Source organism: Gracilinanus agilis, chromosome 3 (assembly GCF_016433145.1).
Source record: "Gracilinanus agilis isolate LMUSP501 chromosome 3, AgileGrace, whole genome shotgun sequence".
Taxonomy (NCBI): Eukaryota; Metazoa; Chordata; class Mammalia; order Didelphimorphia; family Didelphidae; genus Gracilinanus; species Gracilinanus agilis.
In genome coordinates this window covers 337,944,319-337,967,951 of record NC_058132.1, presented here as the reverse complement: position 1 = coordinate 337,967,951, position 23,633 = coordinate 337,944,319, and the positions used below count along the sequence as shown (strand labels likewise).

At 35.9% G+C, this 23,633-nt stretch overlaps 1 protein-coding gene across 1 annotated transcript in view; it reads right to left on the bottom strand.

Annotated features, from left to right (window-relative positions):
• Positions 1 to 1,164: 1,164 nt before the first annotated feature.
• Positions 1,165 to 23,633, bottom strand: part of ZNF148 (zinc finger protein 148) — a 148,838-nt gene continuing 126,369 nt past the window's right edge. Inside the window, exons 8-9 of the mRNA XM_044670030.1 lie at positions 4,193 to 4,311; positions 1,165 to 3,925 (exon numbers count right to left, since the gene is read on the bottom strand). Coding sequence (XP_044525965.1) covers positions 2,324 to 3,925; positions 4,193 to 4,311 — 1,721 coding nt within the window. The 3' untranslated portion in view covers positions 1,165 to 2,323. The remainder of the gene's footprint in view (positions 3,926 to 4,192; positions 4,312 to 23,633) is intronic.

Genomic DNA, 23,633 nt, shown 5'->3' with positions numbered 1-23,633 from the left:
ACCAAAGGCCTCCTTCTAAGCTTACAATAATTGCTCAGTAGTTGTTGAGTCATCTTCATAAAAGTATTCTGGTAAAAGCCATGATGTTGGGAAAAAAAATACCTTGCCCCCCCCCCCCCCCCCCGCCACCAAACTAATGCTGTACCTTGGTATGAAACCAGGCATTTCAGCTGAACAAAAATTTTCAGCCAAGATGAAAAAATTCTGACCAAGGGTACAAATCCCTACCCTTATTAAAAGTGCTGTGAAATATTTACTGTCCATCCAGAATGGACATAGCCCCAAGTTTTTAAGATCTCATCTAAAAGAAGCCTTCTTATAACCACATGACACTTAATACACCCAGTTTGAGATGATAAGCAGCTGAGCCAATAATGGCAGGACTGAATCTCTGCTTCTAAAGAGTCTAGTTCTTTCCAAAATTTGGCAGGGGGGAAAAACTGCCAAATGGAAATGTATAAAATTTCAAGTCATAGAGTAATCAATAATTATGGAGAAAATTACATTAAAAATAGTTGACAAATCCTTTTAATTGATGGTCCTAATTTTAAAACACCAATAATGTTCAACACAAATATGAAATGTGGTAAATGCAAATATTGCTTGCTCCCTTTCTTTATGAGAATAGCTATGGGCTAACTCCCAAAAAAGTAATATCATTTTTATGAGAAACAATGTCATGGTGCACAAATTTGTAGAGCTACTAAAGATTAGGTTGGGAAAGCCATGTTATAAAGAAGTGTCAGCTTCTAAGGTTACTATTGGTATTTATATTGATGTGTACATCAGTGTGAGAAAGATGGAGAATTTTAGAAAGCAAACCAAAAAGTTGGAGGAAAAAACAAAAACAAAAACAAAAGTTTGGAAGGGGACACCAGAATAATTAATCACTGAAGTTATACAATGCAAAAAACTAAAAACTACCCAACATGTTACTCAAATCATGCCTTTTCAGGATAAAAAAAAAAGATTCATGGTGTGAGGATAAAGTCTGTAGTTTATTTTTGTTTTGAAATGCAACAAAATGCTTCCGATACTCAACTAGGCTGAAAATGAAATTGTAGTTACTAGAATTAGTAAACACTTTTGGTTTGTAAAACTATAATGAACAGTGTTCATCAAGAAGTTGCTGAAGGTAAAATATGCAATTAAAATGCCCAGTTCTTTAGTTTCTCTGTATACTGTTTAATTATCTGATCTATCAAGAGTCTAGAAAGGGAAAAATTAAACCAGTTTTTACAAATCCGAAGACATCCCAATTTCCTTTTATTGCCAAAAATTAAAACTGTCATTTATGAGATGATTAAGACACAACCATATCAAACCTAAAAATCTAAAATTTTTACTTTGAGAGAAATCAAAAATATCAAATAGAATCTAAGTGCTCTATGTTAAGTGAAAGTGTATATGTAAAGTAAAATACAATTAAGCTTCAAAACTTGGAATATACAGTCTGTGAAAGCATTATGTTCTTGGGAATGTAACTACAGAATACTTTGACTAAAACCTCAAAACCTTGATACCTGCACATGAAAAAAAAAATCATAAAAAATATCTAGGTACAACTGTACAAAGAAACTGACACCAATATGCATACTTCAGTCTGGAAGTAAATGCTTCAGCAGTTGTGTATTTTGGTAAATGTGTTGAAAGTATGCATATTTTTAAGTAATTAGGCTTTTAAATAGTGGAGTCTTAGACTATCAGATTTTTATTACTATTTTCCCCCTCAGAAAACACAGCTCAATATAATGCAAAATGAAAATCAAGGGTATATGGCATATTGTTCTTTTTTTAAAAGATGGAAGATTTTTTTTCCTATAGAATACATTAATTTTAAGCCATAATCTCTTGACATTTAAACTTTTAAGTTCACTCTGTCTGCAAAGTATATTAAGATTCCCTGCTGAAGTGCAATGTCTATGCTGAAAAATTATAAACAGTATGCGTAAATTTCACACAATTACTAATTTCCCAAGAATGTACAATGATATCAGGAAACAATTGTGCGAAAGTCTTATTTTTTTGTTGCTGTTGTTTTTGTTTTCTTTTTAAACTTGGTGTAGGTAGAATAGCAAGTTTCTGGTCTAAAATAAGTAATACATTGCTTCTATAAAGGTGGCAACATGTAAGGCAGTTCAATGAATGATGACTAACCAAAAAGAAAAAAAATTCAGTTATTGGATTATCTTGCTATTCATATCAGCTTACTTTTGTTATAACACATTGCTCTTAAAGTCTGTACAGCACTCCATCTTTTACAGAGCAAACCCACTCTTGATTAATCTGTTCTAAAGTGCCAAAATTATTTACATTTTTTTAATTAGCCAAAAGTCTGGCCCGTTGTGGCATCAGGTGAAGATGTCATCCCAGCTCTATTATCATTTACATTCACCAAAGGAAATTCTGGGAATTCAGCACTTGTCCCTGGTCCCCGCAGGTTCACTTGTCCATTGGCAGTGCTAAATTGAGAAGCCATTCCAGCTCTTGTTCCATGGTATTGAGGTCGGAAGGGCTGTTCAAAGGAGCTCATTTGGTAAGCTTGGTGGACAGGCTGTGCTTCAGCCTTCTTCTGAGAAGTCACTTGATCCAAAAAGTCCTGTGTTGATGTAGCAGAAGCATGGTTTGCCTCATCACCTGAAAAGGGAAATGAATGCTGGGAATCACCAACTATTAGTCCAAAGTGAGACTTGTCTGGAGTTGTTCTTAGTGGAGAATTCATTCCTGATCGAAAGCTATTGATGGGCATGGCTGCGTAGACTTGCTTGTCTATGGAAGAAAATGCTGGCTGACTTGCAAGGGTCTGGTTATCAGTCACAAAGTTAAGGCTCGGGTTGTTCAAATAGGCATCGTTTTGGCTAGTTCTGTCCAAAGCCTGCTGCAGAAATTTAGAATATTCCTGCAACATACTGGCTTTATCTGATGAGGATGCTTGGGAGCTTGTTCCAACACTCTCTGGCTGAGTGACCTCAGGAACTTCAGAAGAATTAATCGATATGCTAGATGTCACCTCAGTGTCCGCCACATTGAATGATATCTCATGCTGTCCATTAGCCTTGTGTGAATAATGGTCTAACAAAGTCTGCAGTACCTCATCTGGAATAACATTTTTGTCATGATTACTCTTAATCTCCACATTTAGTGCCTGTGAATCCAATATGGATGCTGTGGTGCTTTCATCAATGACACTAGCCACAGCTGCTTGCGTTACCGAAGGTTGAGAGGCTATAGTACCCACATTCAGTGCATACTCTCTACTGTTATTACTAGTTGCTTGCAGGTATCTCTTCTTCTTCAAAAACTGCATTGCATCATCATAATTAGTGCTACTATGGACAGGTTTGCTGGGCCCTTCTTGTAAGGAATCAACCTGGTCAATGTCAGGATTGCCATCTGAGTCTAGTAAGGCTTGTTTATCCACGAGGTCAAAGGCATACTTTGAAACTTTGCTATCTTCATATGTGGATAAAGGTGAAATTGTTTGACTTTGCTCTAGTGGCTGCTTTAGACTTCTTTTACTGTTAACTTTTTTGAGAACCAACTTAGGTGGATGTATTTCTCCTGAAGCAGGATCATCTAAATGTGACCCTCCAACTGAAGAATGGGGCATCTCAACAGCATATTCTGCCACCATATATTCATCTTTTACTTTAGTGCTTGAAGAATAAAGAGGCAAATAATCATTCTTATCTTTTTTCTGGTCACACTTGTCCATCATACTGTCCTTGTCCATCCCAGAAGACTTTTTCTCTGTTTTCTGCCTTTTCTTTTTTGGCAGTGAGCTGTCTTTTGGAGGGGTAGAAAAGCCAGAATCATCCTCAGATGTCAAAAGGCCACCCTTGGTGGCATTTCTGTTTGGTTTCTTATCACGGTTTTCATGGCACATACGTTTATGTTTTAATACACGATCTGTCCGGGAAAAATACTGTTGAGTTGGGTGGGTGATGATGGGGTTTTGGTGGCAGTTGTTTTTTGAAAGAAAGAAAAAAAAAGAGAGAGAGAGAAAATTTAAATAAATATAATAGCTGAGATAAGCAAGAACATAAACAATTTACTCCTGAACATTTTATTCTTCTATTGTAATCCTTATTATAATTGCCATTCAGATTATTCTCATGCATGATTGATTACATTTTCCAGCTTATTAACCTAATTGTTTAGAAGAGAAAATAATTTTAAACCACCATCTTACCTGTAAACAGTATTCACACTGGTATGGTTTTTCTCCACTATGTGTTCTCTTATGCCTTTCCATATGATATTTCTGTATGAATCTCATACCACATTCATCACAGCGAAATGGTTTTTCACCTAATAAATCATGACAAGAAAGTTTAAAACAAGACATGATCAAATAATGGGTTTATTATATTAATCTTTAAATTCAGTAACTTAGGAAGATAATCTACTTCATTTTTAAATTAAAAAACCAAATCTTTCCTATAGACTTTCATCTAGGCCAGAATTAATTGTTAATGATTAATTATCCTGGCATTCATAAACTTAAAAAAAAACATTTTTTTTATAATTAGATTTCTAAGTAATTGGAAGGATTCCTTTGCAATCCTATGTATTTTGTTTCATACTCTTAAAAACTTTATTCTTAGAAGGGGCTTTATAGGCTTCACCAGATGGCCAAAGTGGTGCAAGACACAGACTAATTTAATAAATTTAATAAATGCAGGCTTCGATTTAACTTGCAAGAATGCTCTGTTTTAAAAGACTGACAATAGATTAACAACTAATTGGAAAGATAAGATTGGAAGTATGTCACCCTGTTTCCTTGACTTTCTGATTACAAATGTGCATGTACATGCACACTTTCTTCATGAATACCTGTAAAACACATTAGAGCACACAAATGACTGATAATACAACAAATTTCTTTTTGAAAATATTGGTGAGATAAACTAATCTGACCTGTCAGCAATAATACTATTTTAAAAAGTGAATTTCTTAAAATGTTTTTAATATTCCTTGTTTTCAGTTTTGCTTCTCAAACTGAAAATGAAAAACCAGATTATAATGAACTCTGAAGAAAAAGCTTAAGTTCCACATTACAATTCATGAAGACATATCTATGATAAATTTTCCCACTGTTGGCTCAAACAAGTACCTTTTTTGTATTTAACTAACATTTCTTATAGCAAACTGAAAATACTTGAGTTAGAAAATGAACTTTTGTTCCATAAGGACTTGCTATAAGATTGTAATGGAAATTACTTTTAAGTGCAGAGTATGACAATAGTAATTTACAACAATAATTATTTCATAGAACTTAAGTCAATAACTTTTATTCAATAAATATGTTGTTTACTGAATAATCTGGTCTTATCATAGCACTGTCAAGCCTTTATCATAGGAAAGGAAATATCTAAAACCCAGACCCCAATTTCAAAAAAAGCTCAAAATCTAGAGGCTAGAAAATACATAAAAGAACAAATGGAGTAGTTGACATTTATATAACACTTTAAAGTTTGCATAGAGCTCTATTATGTTATTCTATTTGATCCTCAAAACAGCCCTTTGAGGTAGAACTTAAGTGACCTACTCATGATCATACATAATTAATAAATGTCAGAGATCTTTACTCCAAATCTAGTACTCTGGCCAATTAAATTATACTTCCTCTTTAAAGGCAGCATATAACAGACAAATGTTAAAGAAGTACAATGAGAGAAATTACTATGGGATAATATATGGTAAAGAAAATCTTCAGCCAATAAACATTATTAAGCATCTACTACGTGCTAGTTATTGTTCTAAGTGCTGGATAGCCAAAGAAAAGCAAAAAAAAAAAAACCAGTTTCTGCCCTTGAGGAGTCAATGATCAAAATAAAAATGTACAAACAAGCTATATAAGGAATAAATAAGAAATAATCAATAGAAGTACTAGAATTAAGAAGCTTTGAGAAAGGCTTCCTGTAATCTGAAACTTGAAAGAAGCCAGAGAAGACAAGCAATGGAGAAGAGGGGAGAAAGCATTCCATGAATAAGAGATAGCCCATGAAAATGCCCACAGAAAGGAAATGGGAGTCTTGTTCCACGAACCTGGTGTCACCAGAGGTGGATATGATAACAGTTAGATAGAGTAGGGAAAGAATTGTGGCATACTAGCCAACAGGAGTTTTTGCAATAGTCCAGGTGAGAAGATGAGAACCTGTACCAGGGTGGTGGCAGTATCAGAGAAATTTATGTATTTGAGAGATGTAACAAAGGAAAAAATTATAAGCCTTGGCAAAATTTTAGATATGGGAGTGAGAGGATAAGGAATCAAGGATGACATCTACATTTTAAGTTATATCCTCAATAATAATAGGAAAGTTGGAAAGGCTTAAAAGGGAAAGAGAGTGAATTCAGTTTTGGACATATTATCAGTTTGAGATGTGCACTTGACATCCAACTAAAGTTGTCTAGTAGGCATTTGGAGATATAGGACTATAGATTAGATAAGTAGATTTGAGAATCATCAGCATGAAGATAACTGGATCCAGGGGAGCTGGTGAGATCACCACATGAAGTAGTATAGAAGAAGGTGATCCAGGAAAGCCCTGTGAAACACCTAGGATTAATGGGCATGACCTGGATGAAGATCCAGCAAAGGTGAAAGAAAATGAACAGTGAGATAGGTAGGAGAATCAAGATAGAATTATGTCTTGAAAACCTAGAGACAAGAGAATGGAAAAGGGTGTGATCATCACTGTCAGAGGCTGCAGAGAGGTCAAGAAGGATGAGATTTGAAAGTTAGGGCTGGACTTGGTGATTAAGGCCACTGGCAATCTGAATTGGGCCTTGACAAAAGGCAGAGAGATAAAGAATATTGCCAAGTAAGCAGAATGGTCTTCAATAAGGTAAAGAAACAGGAAAGTGCAAGGTGTTTTCGTGGGACAGCTAATAGATCAATGTTATTGGGATACTTCATGTAATGTGAAATAAATTATAGGAAATTAATTCTGGAAGGTAAGTTGGATTCAGATAATAGAGAGCTTTGAACAGGGGAAGGAGTTTAGGCTTCATCTTATACAATAGGCTAGGAATATTATATACTCACAGAATCTTAAGAATTGGAAGAGATCTTAAAAGGTTACCTAAAATCAGTATATTAAAAGATAAAAAGGAACTCATTATCTTCTACATTTCTATATTTCTTTTAAGATCACCATCATCCTTCCAGTCACCTCAAGCCACAAGGATCCTACCTCCACATCTCATACATATTTATTTCTCCACCTGTACATCGTCCTAGGTCAAGCTCTCTTCTAGACTATTCTAGGTGATTGTAACAATATAAGTGGCTCTCACCTCCCCAATTATCCTCTTCGTTATCTCTTTCCCTCCCTCTCTTTCCCCCCACCTCCCCAACTTATCTATGTCTGCTACTGAATCCCTTACTGAATACATGCTCCTTAAGGAAGGGAGCTGTCTTATTTTTTGTCTTTATAACTACACCTAGAATATTGCTTTACACTTAGTAAACACATTTACTGAACTGAATATTACCTGACTTGTTTCCTGGATTCAACCTAGCATCTCTCAATCAAATCTATTTTTCTAATGATCTCTTCTATCATCCAGACAACTTATCCTAAATGACTGCCCTATACTTTCAAGTCTTTTCTACATTTAGTAGAATCATAACAGTTAAGGCTGTCAAGGGAATTTAAATTCAGATCATCACCAACTACCTAACTTTACAGATGAAGAAAGTGAAGTACAAGAGAGGGGAAGTAATTTATAGAAGTTATTATTTTGTCTATTTACTATTTTATCTAATCTCTCTGAAAAAGGGTTCTTCATTTATTTTGTGCCAAAGACCTCTTTAGGGAAACCTACAGACCTCCTCAAAATAGCTTTTTTTTTTTTTTTTTAAAGAGCAAACATGATTAAATAACTTGCCCAAAGTCATACAGCTGGAAAGTGTCTGAGGTCAACTTCAAATTCAGGTCTTCCTGACCCCAACCTCAGTGCTCTATCCACTGTGCCAGCTAGCTCCTCAAAGTTTCCTTTGCCTTTTACTAATTCCTGCTTCTTTGTCCTCTCCTCTAACACTGCCTTTCCACTGTGGAGTTCACAAATATAGGTCTCCCTAGCCAAGGTTCATCAGTCTTGTTTAGCATATATACTGGTATAAAAAAACTCACATTTACCTAAATGAGATAAGGCACATGGGCAACAGCAGGGCATTTCTTCACAGACCTGATCATCTTTACTATAGAAAAAGGATTTTTTTTAAAAAAAAGGTCAAGCCCTTACCTTTCTCTAATACTGTAATATTTCATGTAGGAAATTGTGAATAGGAGGCTGTTTGAAGATGGGGGTGAGGTGAAGTAGTGCAAATATAGTAGATAAACAAAACTTCCAAGGAAAGTACTTTTAAGCAGAATCCTCTGAATGCCTTTGACATAGATTTCAAAGTACCTTATCATCTATTTTAGATATAGTGAAGGAGTGAATAATCTTGTAGAAAAGGGGGAAACAACATTATAATGAGAGGGCAAAAGAGGAAATTCTAATATATATTTTCCTCAGTAAGATCTAACAACATAAAATCCTGGATTAATTTGAGGTAAGTGTCAGAGTATAATACTGAAATCAATGCTAACTCTAAATGGTTTGGAGCATTCTTAAAAATGATAATACTATCCTCACAAAAAATAAAAACCAATCTTGAAAGTTTTTTGAGTGAAATGGAGTATACAATCTCTAAGCAAGTTGGCAAAAGTAAATTTTTAAACCATAAATGGTTTACATGACTTTTAGAATCCCACGAAAATAAATGTTTCAAAAATAAACGTCTTTCCAGAGCCAGCCTCTAAAAAGTCTTAATTCTAAAGGTGAAAACTAATCAAGAAAAAATTCAGAATATCAAAAGGCAAGAAGCACTATTACACAGATGTTAGTTATACACTTTCAGTATAGTTGTAAACTACAAAGCATGACAAAAAAATTACATCTAAGTCCCACTAAAAATGAAGTAATGAATTATTTTCAAGTCCAGGCTTACAGGTATACTAAAATGAAATGGTGTGATCTCAGTCACTAGAAAAAAAATCACAAAGTGAGTCCACTTAAATTAAGGAACAACATTTCATAGAGAAAAAGGTTGTAATTAGCACTCTATCTTTTAAAATGAAGCTAAAAAATTATGAAAATAAATAAAAATAAAAAATATGAAAAAAGTTGTTTTATATTTGACAAAATTTTGGTTATAATTGTAATTATGTGCTAATTCTTAGAATGACCAAAGAATAAATCAAGTCAAAATGTTAACTTTTTGAACTGCAACTCTTTTACTTTACTTCATATAAAACTCATCAAGTATTTCAGGGGCTTTATTAATTTTCCCAAGGGCCTCCCTTAATTCTTTCACATTCAAATAATTCTTTTTTTTTTTCAAGCATACAAACAAGGACAATCAGCAAAGAGTAACCACAATGAAATGTGAAAGAATATTTAACTGAGATTTCATTTTATAAGTGGTTAGTTCATTAGAGAACATTTTAATGCTTTATCATAAGGAGAAGTATGGAATGGTCAATAAGGAAGTTTCCCTTAAGAGTCAAGAAGATCGGAGTTCTTATTGTGCCTGAGAGACTAACTAGCTCTTTATCCCTAGGCAAATCACTTAACTTCTCAGTGCCTCAGAGTTTCCTTATCTATAAAATTAGGAAATTGGACTTGATGGCTTTGATGGCTTCCAAAGTCCCTTCTGGTTCCAAATCTGTGATCCTGAAAGTTAATCGTCAGCAATCACCAACTACTTAGTTTCCTGAGAAATATTTCTTAGATTTTAAGATGAAGAATAGCTACTGATCTGTCTTGACTCACCAAGAGTCCCCTACACAAGTGATATCACAAACCTAAACCAATACAAAAGCAACTTACAAGAATAGGATCTTGAATTTTAACTTCTTGGATAACAAAGTATCTCTACACAATTTGCCTGTAGTTACTGATAACAATAGAAGTGATCAAATGGATCTGTAATCCCATGCCTGTCCAGCATATGTAACTCTTCCCTTTCCATAAGTGTGACACAAGGACTTTAACCTATGTGCAAGGGACTTTATTATTAATTTTCTCTTTACACCAGGAAGTTACTAAAAAAGCATCCCCATTGTCCAAAAGTTATCTTTTGTTTTCACTGTATTATTTACCCATCTTCTTTCATTTATACATTTCTTTAATATCATTAAACTATTCTTCCTTCCTAAATCCTTATCCTGCACATCCATTTCAATTCTTTGAATGCCATGACTCTCAGCCATACAACTGGAAGAATAGTAAGCCTCTTTGTTCCTAAGAAAAGCATGAGGTCATTAAAAGAACTTTTCAACTTACCAAAGGCAATTTAGCTGAACATTTCCAGTGTTTATCACAGATATATTATTCATAGCTCTATGGGCTGTCTACTCAATTGTGTATCATTTAGGAGAGAGTATATGCATACATTATCATTACAATTTCATAAAGATGAGAAAACAGATAAATGGATTGGTAGTTGATGTCCTTTATCTTTTTTGAGTAATAATAAGGTTGGAAATTTTCCTCCACATCTATGGTGGATTCCCCTCTGACACCTTAAGAATTTATTTCTAAGTACCCTCAAAATTGTGTTGCATGGATATTTCCTGATTCACCTAATAACTGTTTATTGATCATTGCCTCTATTCTCTGTCTAATTTAGCTATTTTCCCCCATGTTTGTTTTCCTCAATACCATTCCTACTTCCTCTGAAAACAGATATGGCACAAATACAGTAGCCCAATTGTTCTTGGTGAAATATGGCTGAAAATCTTTACAGAAATCTTTCCATCTTTTTTTCTGTTCATAGTTCTTCCAGTTTCATTCTTCAAATAAATATTCTGGAGATGATTTTTGTCTTTCTCCAAGTTGTCTTTGACAGTTTTTCCCCTCTACTGCTCCTCACTGGCTTAGGAGATAATACTATTCATAATCTCCCATCCTTCTTCACGAGATTTTTCTTAAAGGGGGTTTGTTCAGACAGAGTAAGCATCTACTGTATGCTAGGCACTGTGCTAAGAACTTTACAAATATCTTTTTCATTTGATCCTCACAACAACCCTTTGGAAGTGGGTACTATTAGTATCTCCATTTTAAAGTTGAGCAAACTGAGGTAAATGGAGGTTAAAAGACTTGCTTAGGGTCAAACAACTAGTAAGTCTCTGAGGACAGATCTGAACTCAAGTCTTCTTTACTTCAGGCCCACTGCTCTATCCACTGTATCACCTATCTGCTTCTTTTTTAAATTAGTGATGCCCTTAACTGCCATTTTTCTCTATCTAGCAAGTTAGTCAACTGTTGACCATTGCAGTTTTTAGGCTCTTTAGTGTCAATGTCCTTTTCTCCAGCCATTCTTCTCATTTTTAGGTTAGAATTTTTTACCTCAAACTTTGAACTAATTTTGATCTTCGCTTTATAAGTTAATGGTGTAACTATACACAGATGATTCAAAGAATAACTAAATTTCAGCAATCAGCTACTTATCACTAAAAATGAATTTTTATTTTTAATTGTTATTTAGAATAAACTCTGTCTAGTGTCTTCTGATTTTTTTTCCTCATGCTATATAGCTATGAGGCTTCTATATACTTTACATGTCTTTGGCCTCTCATCCCTTATATCTTGATTGGTATTTTCAAACAATTCCCTCCCATATTTTAAAAAGATTTTTAATATAATTTTTGCATGTTAAATATTTTTGCACTAAGTTTCAAAATTTATATGTAGATTTAATTAAAAAGATCTCAAAACATTTTTTTTGTAGAATTATTCTACTTCTTCCTTCCCTGAGGCAGTTAGCTGGCAAAAAAGAGAGAGCACCGAGTCTGAGGTTGAGAAGACCTGAGGTCATATCTGGTCTCAGACATTTCATAGCTATGTGATCCTGGCAAGTCATTTATCTTGTCTGCCTCAGCTTCCTCAATTATAAAATGGGGATACTAATTACAACCTCCCAGGGTTGTTGTAAGGATCAAATAAGATAATATTTGTAAAATACTTGTTTAGTACACAACAGATATTTAGTAAGTCTTTCCTTCCTTTCCTTCCTCTCTTCATTCCTTCCTTCCTGTAACATATACTGGTATACAGGCTGAAATTATTTTCATAGTAGTCATCTTTGCAAATACTTGTTATGAACAGTGCAACATGAAATAATCAAACTTCCCATTAAATAATATTTCTTTATTGCCTTTGGATTCATCATAAACTCAATTTTATCAATTCCTTTAACTTCCTCTCTGCCTATGGGTTGTCCTTCAATTTAGTTGCAAATTCTTTTTGACTTCTGGTTTTGTTTATATCAAAAATTTTAAGGTTGATATGATTCATTCCCTCCAGTAGTATGTCCACTTTCTGGCTGAATACCAACAACTAAGTAAATAATTTACAGACAGCCTAAAAACTTTGGATTCTTAGCACCTTTCCATTTTTCCATTTTCATTAATTTTGGGGGGAGAGATAGTGGAAATTAGTTATTGGGAAGCATTTTTGTTATTGCTGTTTCTTAAGAAGATGAATACAAACATTTTTAGGGGTGGAAAACCAAAAAACGGTAGATATGTATCCATATTATGTATGTATGTATTCATATATATGTATATGCATATAATACATATGTAAAGGTTTTTTGCACCTTTTTTTCATGTTTGTAATGGCCAAAAAATTTATTACTGTCCCAGAATGAAAGAAGCTATTTGGATGAAAACCACTATATTTCATCTATCTAAAAGTTCAGGGGAAGACAAGATTTAAAGAGTTCACAAAGTCCATATAGGTCAATGTCAATGCTTCTAATCAATGCAAGAATCCTTTCAGCAGTATTTCCAATAGATCTGCCATATGCTCAAATAGCTCTAGTAACAGGAAACACATTCCCTAAAGAAGTAGGTGTAATCAATTAGATAACCCTAATTATTATGTTTTTTCCTGATATTGAAAATAAATATACTCCCTTCATTCTCACTAGCTTATACCAACCACCAGTCTTGGTCTGTCCAATGGAATTAAATTAAAAAGAATAAGTATAATTTCACTTCTACATGTCAGTACTTCAAATAGGTTAAATGTCTGTCCTTTAAGTCTTCTCTTCTCCATGCTATCCTCATTCTTAGAAAAGAGTTTTCAGACATGGAGGAGGAGAGCCAAGAGAACACTATCACAAAAACCTAGAGGAGACAGTGTCCAGGAAGAGGTGATCAACAATGTCAAAGGCTGCAGGTAAAACAAGGAGGATGAAGATGAAAAAAAGTTCATTAGAATTAACATTTAAATTTTCATTGGTAACTTCAAAGAGAGCACTTTCAGTTGAATGAAGATGCTGGAAGCCAGACTGCAATTTTTAAGTAGGAGGAAATGAAGTAGAGGCAATGAGTGTAGAGAACTTCTCAAGGAGTTTTGCTGAGAAGAGGAGGCCATTAGCAGTAATGACTGGATTAATGGGCAAGGCATGGATTTATCTGTAGGTATATGTTGAAGAAGAAAACAGGAGGGGATAGGATCAAAGGTGGATATAGAGGTTTTCCCCACGGCAAATGAAAAAGGCTATCTCTTCATGTGAGACATGAGTGAAAGACAAGATGATGAGGGAAGATGTCTGATAGATGTGAAATGAGGTAGAAAGGCAAACGATTTCCATTTATTTCAAGAAAATATAAGGTGAAGTCCTCAGTTGAGTGAAGAAGAGGTGGGAGTGCTATGGGAAACTGGAAGAGAAATGAAAATGTCTGTAATAGATGCTGTGGTGAGTGGGATAAAGAACTAATTCAGGAAGTATAAGAAGATTATTGCTGCAGTAAGAACTCAGATTTGACAACAACATAAATTTGTGGTGTATCTACTGAATACAATAGGTTCCTAGATAATAAATTTTAAGCTAAAAGGACCATCTAGCCCAACCATGTGTACCTTAGATCTCAGAAATAACTATAGATGCATGAAAGATAAATCCACATAATTGCTTTCATTGTAAATTAACTTAACTGGATATGGCAAAAACTGGTATTTTGTGAAATTTTTAGTTCCTTTTATTTCAACTAAGATCACCTAGGAAAATCCCATTTACTTACCAGGAGGAAGGTTTCCCCAAATACTGACCACCATTCACATAACAACAACAATTTCTTTAGGCTCTAAGGTTAACAAAGTACTATCCTCACAATGGCTTTATGAGGTAGGGAATACAATTATTATTATTATTTTCATTTTAGAAATGAAAAAACTGAAGCTCAGCAAAGTTGAGCAACTTGCCTAGAGTCATAGATTAAATGTCAGAATCCAAATTCAGATCCAGGTCTTCCGATTCAAAGATTACATATTGCATTAAGCAAGAAAAAAATTACAATTAAGTAAATGAAAGGTATTTATAGAACATTTACTATATAGCCAGCAGTGAATACCTTCCATGTAATGAAAATAAAGGGAAAAATAATTGTCAGATCCCAAAAGTAATTTAACTCTAATCTTATTGCATTGTCCATGTTCTACAGTTTATTTAACAACTTCTGTCTAAACTTCAAGTGCTGGTCTCACATCAGTCCTAGAAGACTTTTAATCTGGTCTTACAAATCCATATTCTACTTCCTACTATTTTTTTCCTCTCCAGTTTTTTTTTCAATCTCATTTAAGGGGTAGGGGAAAAAATGTTAACAGGAAATTGGTCTAAGTATCATTGATAGGGAAAGACAAAAGCTGTAATAGTTTTTTGGGAAAAGATTTTGCCTTTTTTTTTTTTTTTTTTTTTAGCCAGGGTATCTTTGAAGATGAAAGAACCATCAGCTTTCATCGCAGAGAAAATGGAGCTGGACCACCTGAATTGGGGAATAAAGTTAGACTGAAAATAGCTACTACAGGCCTGAAAATAGATACTACAGGGCTGAAAAGCAGGATCCATATACTCCAAGCAACAAGCCTGAAGAGAACCAGATGACTGTTCTGTTGATTTCAGAGGGGGAAAATCCCTAGAAACTATGTTTGGAAAATGAATGAGCCACAGAGAATATGAAGCACCTTGGCATAACTCATTTCTGAAATCCTTTAATATATATGGGTAGAAACAAAGATCTTATATCTAGGTTATGGAAGTCTACTGAAAGGAAGACAGAATTGGAGAAAGGGAAGATGATGGTTTAGTTAACATGGAAGCTGGATGCTACTCTGAATGAGTTTAAAGTATACTCATATTTGTCATTTGGGATCTTAGTGAACAAAGTGTACACATCATACCAAAGGCCTACATTCACTGATCGTTTTGGCTGACATAGTTTCTATTTAAAAAAAAAAAAAGCTACCGTGACTTTCAGGATACAAAACATTTCTACTTTGGGAATAAATTTCTACAATGGTTGTTAGTAAGCAGCTGGGATATTCTGAATAGACTCTTCCTCTTGAGGATGAAGAATGGAGACGGGTCTCTCAGTAAAGGAAGATGATTGTAAATGGGGCTAAGAGACTGGACAGCTAGATTCTGGCAAAGGAGAACCCTTCCTATCTGGACCAGAAAGAGACAATATGATTTGTACAATAACACTATGAAGACAAATACTTTTCATTTAAGAACTATGACCAACAGTGACCAACTATAATTCCTGAGGACTGTTGATAAAGGCTATCTACCTCTTGACAGAGGGATGATAGACTGAAGATGCAGAATGAGATATACATTTTTGGATATTGTCAATGTAGGAATTTATTTTGTAACAAATAGTACAATTAAACAAGGATCTTTCTTTTCTTTTTCCCATTGAGGTAGATGGGAAGAAGAAAGAAAAAATAAATATGGCCCTTCATGGTTTTAGACTTTTGCCAGTATCAAATACGAAGTAAGACAGATAATGGCTTACTCCAAAAGACAATTTGGGCAGCAGCAGGATAACCTATTCATCTCAGAACCAAAGAGGTCTAGGTATTCTCCATATTACGCAAATATTGTCTCCTGTCTTTTAATTCAAGGTCCATTCATCAGTCTGTGTCCCAATCATTTATACAGTTTATAATTCTGCTGGCTTCTCTTTTTAAGTGCACTCTTCTGATCTAGAATTATGCTGTTATTCAGTAAACAAGGTCAGATCTTTGATGGCCTCGATGCACAGAAGAAAGAGTAAATGTTGCTTTCCTTTCCCTCTTCCTCCAGATTATCCTAAAGAATAAAAGTTATCTTGTTTTTCTGAGGGAATGGGGTTGCCCTTCATTCTTTTCTTTTTTTTTTTCTTTTTTTTTTTTAAACCCTTAATTTCTGTGTATTGGTTCCTTGGTAGAAGAGTGGTAAGGGTGGGCAATGAGGGTCAAGTGACTTGCTCAGGGTCACACAGCTGGGAAGTGTTTGAGGCCGGATTTGAACCTAGGACCTGCCGTCTCTAGGCCTGGCTCTCAACCACTGAGCCACCCAGCTGCCCCCTTGCCCTTCATTCTGAAAGGATGATATAGAGAGTTCTCTCCTGCTAAGAAGGTAGTATATATAAACTACCCCCCCCCAAAAGGCAATGGCAATTGGGTTATTTTCAGGGGAGGAGGGCTATTGTGGGGTAATTCTATTTGAGAAGTTTCTTTTAGACCTACTATACCAGGTATTTTTTGGAAGATTGAAAGGATAGTACAATGTGGGTGGGCATTAAATGGAAATTTGGAACACTGGATTGGAGAATCAGTTACAGTTTTTGTTAAATATAATGCAGCAAACAAGAACAATACCCAAAGTGAATGCTCTGAGGCCTAAATGCTAAAGTAAATGAGGAAATCTATATTTTAAATTTTACCTAATTGACTGGCTAAGCTAGTTGTATTCTATTCTTCAATGGAGACCGGGCACAGTAAATGCAAATCTGAAATATCTGTTATGGTTATTGAATTATTTTTTCAGTTGTTTCCAATTCTGTGACCCTATTTGGGGTTTTCCTGGCAAAGATAATGGAGTGGTTTGTCTTTTCCTTCTCCAGCTAGTCCACTAAAATGTCCAAATCTTTTAACAAACTATTGCCATCAATTTTTTTCCTGTTCACCCCTCCCCCAAGTCCTAAACTTATAAAATTGAGTTTTCAAACCCAAATTTAAGATGTCATCTTTATATAACCTACATTTAATCACACTATCTCTTGGTTGTCCCTGTTATCTGTATGACCACTATCTCAGTTTTCTTTGATGTTTCATCATGTGTAGTCATACCTTCTAAATATTGGTATACTCCAAGATTATTCTGGGTCCCTTTCTTTTCCCTCATTACATTCTTTCATTTAGTGACCTTATCGGTGTACATAGGTTCAATTATCAACTCTATGCAGATGATGCCTAAATCTATTTATTCAGCCCTAGTCTCTTTTATGAGTCCCATGTGACTATCCAGTAGATACCTCTAATAAGAAATTCTATAAGCATCTCATCAACATGTTCCAAACTGAACTTACTTTTCCCCAAACTTCCCTAAACTCTTCCTTCCAAATATTCCATCATCCTAGTCACCTGTTTTCATAAATTTAATGTTAACCATGATTCCTCATTGTACCTCAATCCATAAATCTAATTGACTGCAAAATCTTGCGATTTTACCTCACCATCTCTCACATCTGTCACCTTCCTTCTATTCACACAACCCTCATCCTTGGTAAGATTTCATCAACTCTCATCTAGAGCAGTGATGGGCAAACTATTCCCCATGGGCCAGATCCAGGCCATAGTCTGCCCATCACTGTCTTAAGCAATTCCCTAATCACTATACCCCCACATCCAGATGTAGTGATTAGGGAATTGCTTAAGGCAGTAATGGGCAAACTATGGCCTGGATACAGCCCATGGGGAATAGTCTGCCAATCACTGAATTCTAAAGTATTGTAGGGCTAACTGGTCTCCCTGACACAAGTCTCTCCCCATTTCAACTCACATTCAACACAGTCATTGAGCAGTTTTCCTAAAACATAGGTCTCATTATATCAGTCTCCTATTTGATAAATTCCAGTTGCTTCCTACTGGCTCTAAAATAAAATATAAAGCCCTGGAATACAATCTGTATTAATGTCCTCCTCTTCGAATCTTTTTCCTTCAAAGTTTCATTCAAGTACCATGAGATCATACTAGATTCCTCCAGAAGTTAGTTCCCTATCCACCTTGTATGTGGGTATAAGAGAGGAAGGGGTGGGGGGAGATAGGGATTTTTTTTTTTCATTTTTCACATATGTATCTCTAGCATTTAGTATAGTGGTATGGTACTTAATAAATACCTAGAGACTGACTGCACCTTTTATTTGTTGACAACCTTCTTATGTTTTCTACCTTCATTTGCTCCCCCCTTCCATCCACATCACTCTCTCCCATTCCCCTCCCCACCATCAATCTGTGCTCTCTTCTTGATCAGATAACCTTGTATTTACTTATCTGGGCATGTTTTATATTCCTTTTTTAACTGTGGACTCCTTGAGGATTGGGACTGTCCGGCATTTTTTTATCTCTAGCTCTTAGAATTGTTCCTCATGGTAGATGCTTAATAAAAGTTTGTTGACTAAATTTCAATTTAATTGACATCTGTCCCAAACATATGTCAATTTATTGATCATTAGGCAGAGACTATATAGAATACCAGAAGCTAATTAAATGTTTGCAGAATGTTTAAAAAATTTGTCACTTTGTACCCAAGAAAGAGTAGTAAGATGATAGATGAGACAAGCATCAAATGATGTGCTAAGGCATAAAACTGACATTATTTTGATAAGAGAGAACTATCTAGATACTGGATATAAATTCAGTGCCCTCTGGGAATAAGTGGGTAGAGTTTTCAATGTGTTCCTTGACCACGAGAAGGTTCTAGTTCCTGGGGGTTCAGGATGGGTCTGAGCTGCTGAGCACAAAGAACAGGAATTTTTAAAAAACTAAGTAAAAGTCAAGAAGACCTTTAGGTTTCTGTGCTTTGGCTAAGGGGCAAGGTCTGGAACCTTACAACATCTGAATGACTAAACAAACCCAAGGCAAAATCTCCTTGATAATGCTAATGTAATGTAATGTAATGTAAAATGTAAATATATATTTACAGCCCCCTCAGTGAAATTCCAACTAAGTTTTGTACCTAAGTTGCCTAATGAATGCTGAAAGCTATTAGGTATCTTTCAAGCAAGGGAAAGTTGGAATGGGGGGGGGGGGGGCTGGGAGTGATAAGAGAGGAGGTGGTAATTTAAAGCTTTATCTGACCTTTCAGCAAGGGACTGATGGTTTGTCTGATTCCCTACTGAAAGAATAATAAGTCTTGGCCAGAAAGAGTATCTTGGCAGCCTAGGGAAGTTATATGGCTTAGAAGCATGGTGACAGCTGTAGTTACATAGGCTCAGATATTCCTGCCTTTCCTTATCTAAGACGTTCTCAAATCTCTTGCCAGACAAATATCTCCCATCAAAGGGGACAACTTTTATTTTGGCACTCTGACAAAGCCATGTTCAGCATCTATTATCTATGACCATCACCATAACTCTCCAAATCCACTGACTATCTCTAGTGACTTGCAATATTAGGAGGGGAAAATATCTAGTGATTCCTGAGCCATTTCCAGCTTAAGACTATTTAAGTATTAGCTTATCCCTGGAAAGCATAGTGGTCTACATAGCTTCTGGCATTTAATTGCATTTATGAAATAAATGAAGGCTCACAATACATTGAAATCAGCAAAGCAATGTTTTAGAACACAAGGGTCTAAATGTTTTCAGATTACGTCTTTGGACAGGAGACTAAGAACATTTAAAACCCTAGACTAGTAGCTTTGTTGATGTATTAGGATCTCTGTTAAAAGTCTGGCCCAGAAAAGGGAGCTGTTGGGCCTGACTGGGGAAAAAAAAAAAATCTTATCCTCTACAGTAAATGGTCTGCCAGTTCAAAGCTATTAGGAAGTAGGTAATTGTACCTTTGCCCAAAGGAAGAAAAGGAGCCTCCGTCAATTCACCAGCTACCACCTTAATACTTGTTACCTAAAGATTACTGCCATGGTCTTCTTGTAGCAAGTCTCTCTTTTCTTCAGTCTGTTTTGCAGGCTTGCTGCCAAAGTGATTTCCCTTATGTGTAGATCCCACCATAATACTCCCCTTTTCTTAATAAATTTAAATAGCTCTCTATTGTCTCTAGAATAAAATGACTTCTACTCAAACCCTTTCCTGAGCTCTTCAACTACTACCACCCTCCCTTTTAAAATAATTACTTTGTAGTATTTGCCCTTTTTCTCTTCATATTTATTCTGTACACAAACATACTTGTTATCTCCCCCATCAGACTGCAAGCTCCCTATGAGGAGAGAACGTTTCCCTTACAGTGCTGACACACATAACAGGATCTTTTCCATAAAAGCTCAACTAACCATTCAAGAGATATGAATACCAAAAAAGTGAACAGGTCAAAAAAACTATTTGGGCCCAATCCATCCAATTTTATATCAAGGTTTTCCTCCAAGGGATGCCTTTCTGAAAAAAATTTAATATAGGAAAAAGTAAAGTCCTGAAAATAACAAGGATATTCACAAAGCAGACTAATACAAATTAGCCTCTTAATTAGCCTAAACTCTCCTGATTTAGGCGAGGGTGAGTAGAAGCTTCTTCTTTAGGAAGGAACACAGTTCTGACCTAAGTAGGAAATTCCAAAATTCTTTCATATCCACACAAAGGAGCTTTGTTGTCACTCTATCTAGGGCCTTCAAGCTCTTGAAAAAAAAAAAAAAACACCTGAGAATCATGGGATCTAAGTTCAAGCCCTGGTTCTAACACTATGGGTTCCTAGATAAGTCATGTACCAATTGGAGCCTCTTCTTCCTCATTTGTAAAATAGGGATAATATCTGCACAATATATCTCACAATATATCTCAGTGAGCAAAGTGCTTTATAAACCATAGAACATTACAGATGTGGGGTTTGGTACAAATAATAACTGATTTTTTTCTCATTCTTCTTATTACTAAGGCTATATCTTGAGTGGCAAGAGATTTCTGTGCTCAAGTCAGTACTGGTTTTACTGGATTTGGTTTTGGGGTCATGGCCCTTCTACTTACACTCATGATATCACCACCCAAATGTCGCTTCAGCAACAGCCAAGATTTTAAATGATTTTTTCCCTCAGAATGTAGGAGAGATCATATTCAATTTTTTGTCAGGGTTAAAAAAAGGATTGATAAGAGCTTATGTTGTCTTATGTTGGGCAGCTGGGTGGCTCAGTGGATTGAGAGCCAGGCCTAGAGACTGGAGGTCCTAGGTTCAAGTAAGGCCTTGGACACTTCCAGCTGTGTGACCTTGGGCAAGTCACTTGACCCCTATCGCCCACCCTTACCACTCCTGGGCTAAGGACGGGATGAAAAAGGAGGAGGGTTGGGCGTGGGGCTAGCAACCCCACCCTGTAAAAACTACATCTGCTAAAGAAACTACAACCTAAAGTAGGGGCAGCTGGGCTAGCTCAGTGAACTGAGAGCCAGGCCTAGAGACGAAAGGTCCTAGGTTCAAATCCGGACTCAGACACTTCCCAGCTGGGTGACCCTGAGCGACCCATTGCCTACTGGTTGTGGCCCTATGCTCCTAGAATGGAGTCCCAGGATAAATAAAATATAAATATGTTGTCTTTGGGTTAAGGTAAAAGTTCTAGAGTGGGGATGACTTGAAAACAAATAAGTCAACCCAAAGGGGAAAGGATAGGATGGGCAGACTAATAGGAGCACTAGACAGTTGTATAACTGAATCTAGACTGGGAAAACTCCACTCTAGAAAACTCATGTTACTAGGTTCTGGTACCTAGGTTATTAAATTCAGAAAATAATAGCAAGAAAAAAAATAAAGATGAGGAGCTCCCAAACATCAAATCTAACAGAAATAGAAAAGAGCATGTTGGCATATCCTGACTAGCTTAAGTAAACAATAAGCATTTACTAAGCATTTATTGTGTTTCAGGTCCCTATGCAAAGCACTGAGGACACAAAGGAAAAAATAGTTCCTTCTCTTAAAGAAGTCACAGCCCAATAAGGTAGAAAACATGTAAAACATGTAAATACCTCTATATGAACAAGATATATACTGTCGACATGGAATCTAGAGTTCCCAAACTTGTAGCTTAGTGAGGTATGATGAACCCCAAGTTTAGAAATAGTTTGTAGGTTGGAGACCCCCAAAGCTTGTGCTTGTTCCCTGTTCCCTTGAGAATCCACCCTGAAGGGAATCTCAGGCTAGCAGTTGCAGACTGAATAATGGACCCCAGGGTAAATGCTAAATACCCTTTTGTCCTAGGTAGTCTTTCCCATAGTATCAAAGACCCTTCCCAGGAAGACTACCTGGGCTGGGACCATTCCTTTAGTATCCATTGTGTAAGCAGTCCCTTTCCCTTACACCCTAGCCTCTAGCTATGATCCCTTTCTCTAGCTTGATTGTATCTTGTCAGTACAATGTCAATCATCTCTCCCAGCCCCAGGATCTTCCCAAATGGTATATAAATTCCCCAATTTCCTTGGTTCCTAGGAGTGGTCATCTAGCGTGGTGGCACTCCCAGGGGGATCAGGGAACAGAGCGAAGCAGTGTTCCTTTAGACTCTGCACAAGGCGCAGCTCTGCATAAGAGGCCAAGTAGCCCTCATCCCCCTTTCTCTTGATTAAAGAGTGTTTTATGTCTATTTAATAGTTCTGCGGTTTTTCTAAGTTAACAATACAAAAGGATAAACTGGAGAAAATCTCAAAGAGAAGATGGGATTTTAGCAAAAACTAGCAGACAGGGAAGGCAGAAGGTATAAATGAGGAGGAAGAGAATTCCAAGCAAAGGGGAAAGCCAAAGAAAATGTACCAAGTGAGGAGATAGGGTCTTCAATGGTAGGAAGTACAAGAAAATAATTGTCATCAGATCAGAGTTCTTAGAAGGAACTAAAATGTTAAAACTTGGAAGGCAGGAAGTTGTGAAAGGTTTTAAAGCCAAACAGGATTTTTTTGTATTCAGAGCTTATGAGCACTGAAGGTACCTGTGATCTAAAGAACAGATTTCCTAAAGGAAAAGGAACAATACAAGCATTTCTCTTTCGATTCCTTTCTCTCATTCTCTTACCTACTTTTAGTCTCACCTGAAAGGCTGGGCAGATTTCTTAATCTTAAATTTTTAATATTGGTAAGTCACAAAATAAGGATATTTTAGGGAATCTGTGCTTATATCAACGTGGGAAACCCCCTCCAGTGATGCATATCACAACCCATTGTGTAAGTGCAACTTGTTTATATCCCTCAATAAATCATCCACAAGAGGATCTTTTCAATTGCTAGAGGCCTTTGTGGAGGTCACTTGACCTCAACAACGCTAATATACTAGACTATTTGCAGCCACCATTCACATTTTTCCTCTGAATATACACTTTCATTCTCTTTGAGACTGATATTATTGCACAATTCACAGTACCAGAATTGCTAGAAGAAATGTACACATTAATAAAAGGTATAATTTTGTTGCAGAGAGAAATGAAAACATTATAAAATTTCCCTACTCTCTTCTTCCTATATTTTCCTAGGTCCAATGAATTTTCCATCTATAGAGTCTAAGATATCTGTAGTGATGGACCAGCACAATGCTGCCTATTCAGCTACATAGTCTAGATAACAGGCATTCTTCATCAACTTGGTTTTTCCTGTGTGGACAGTTAA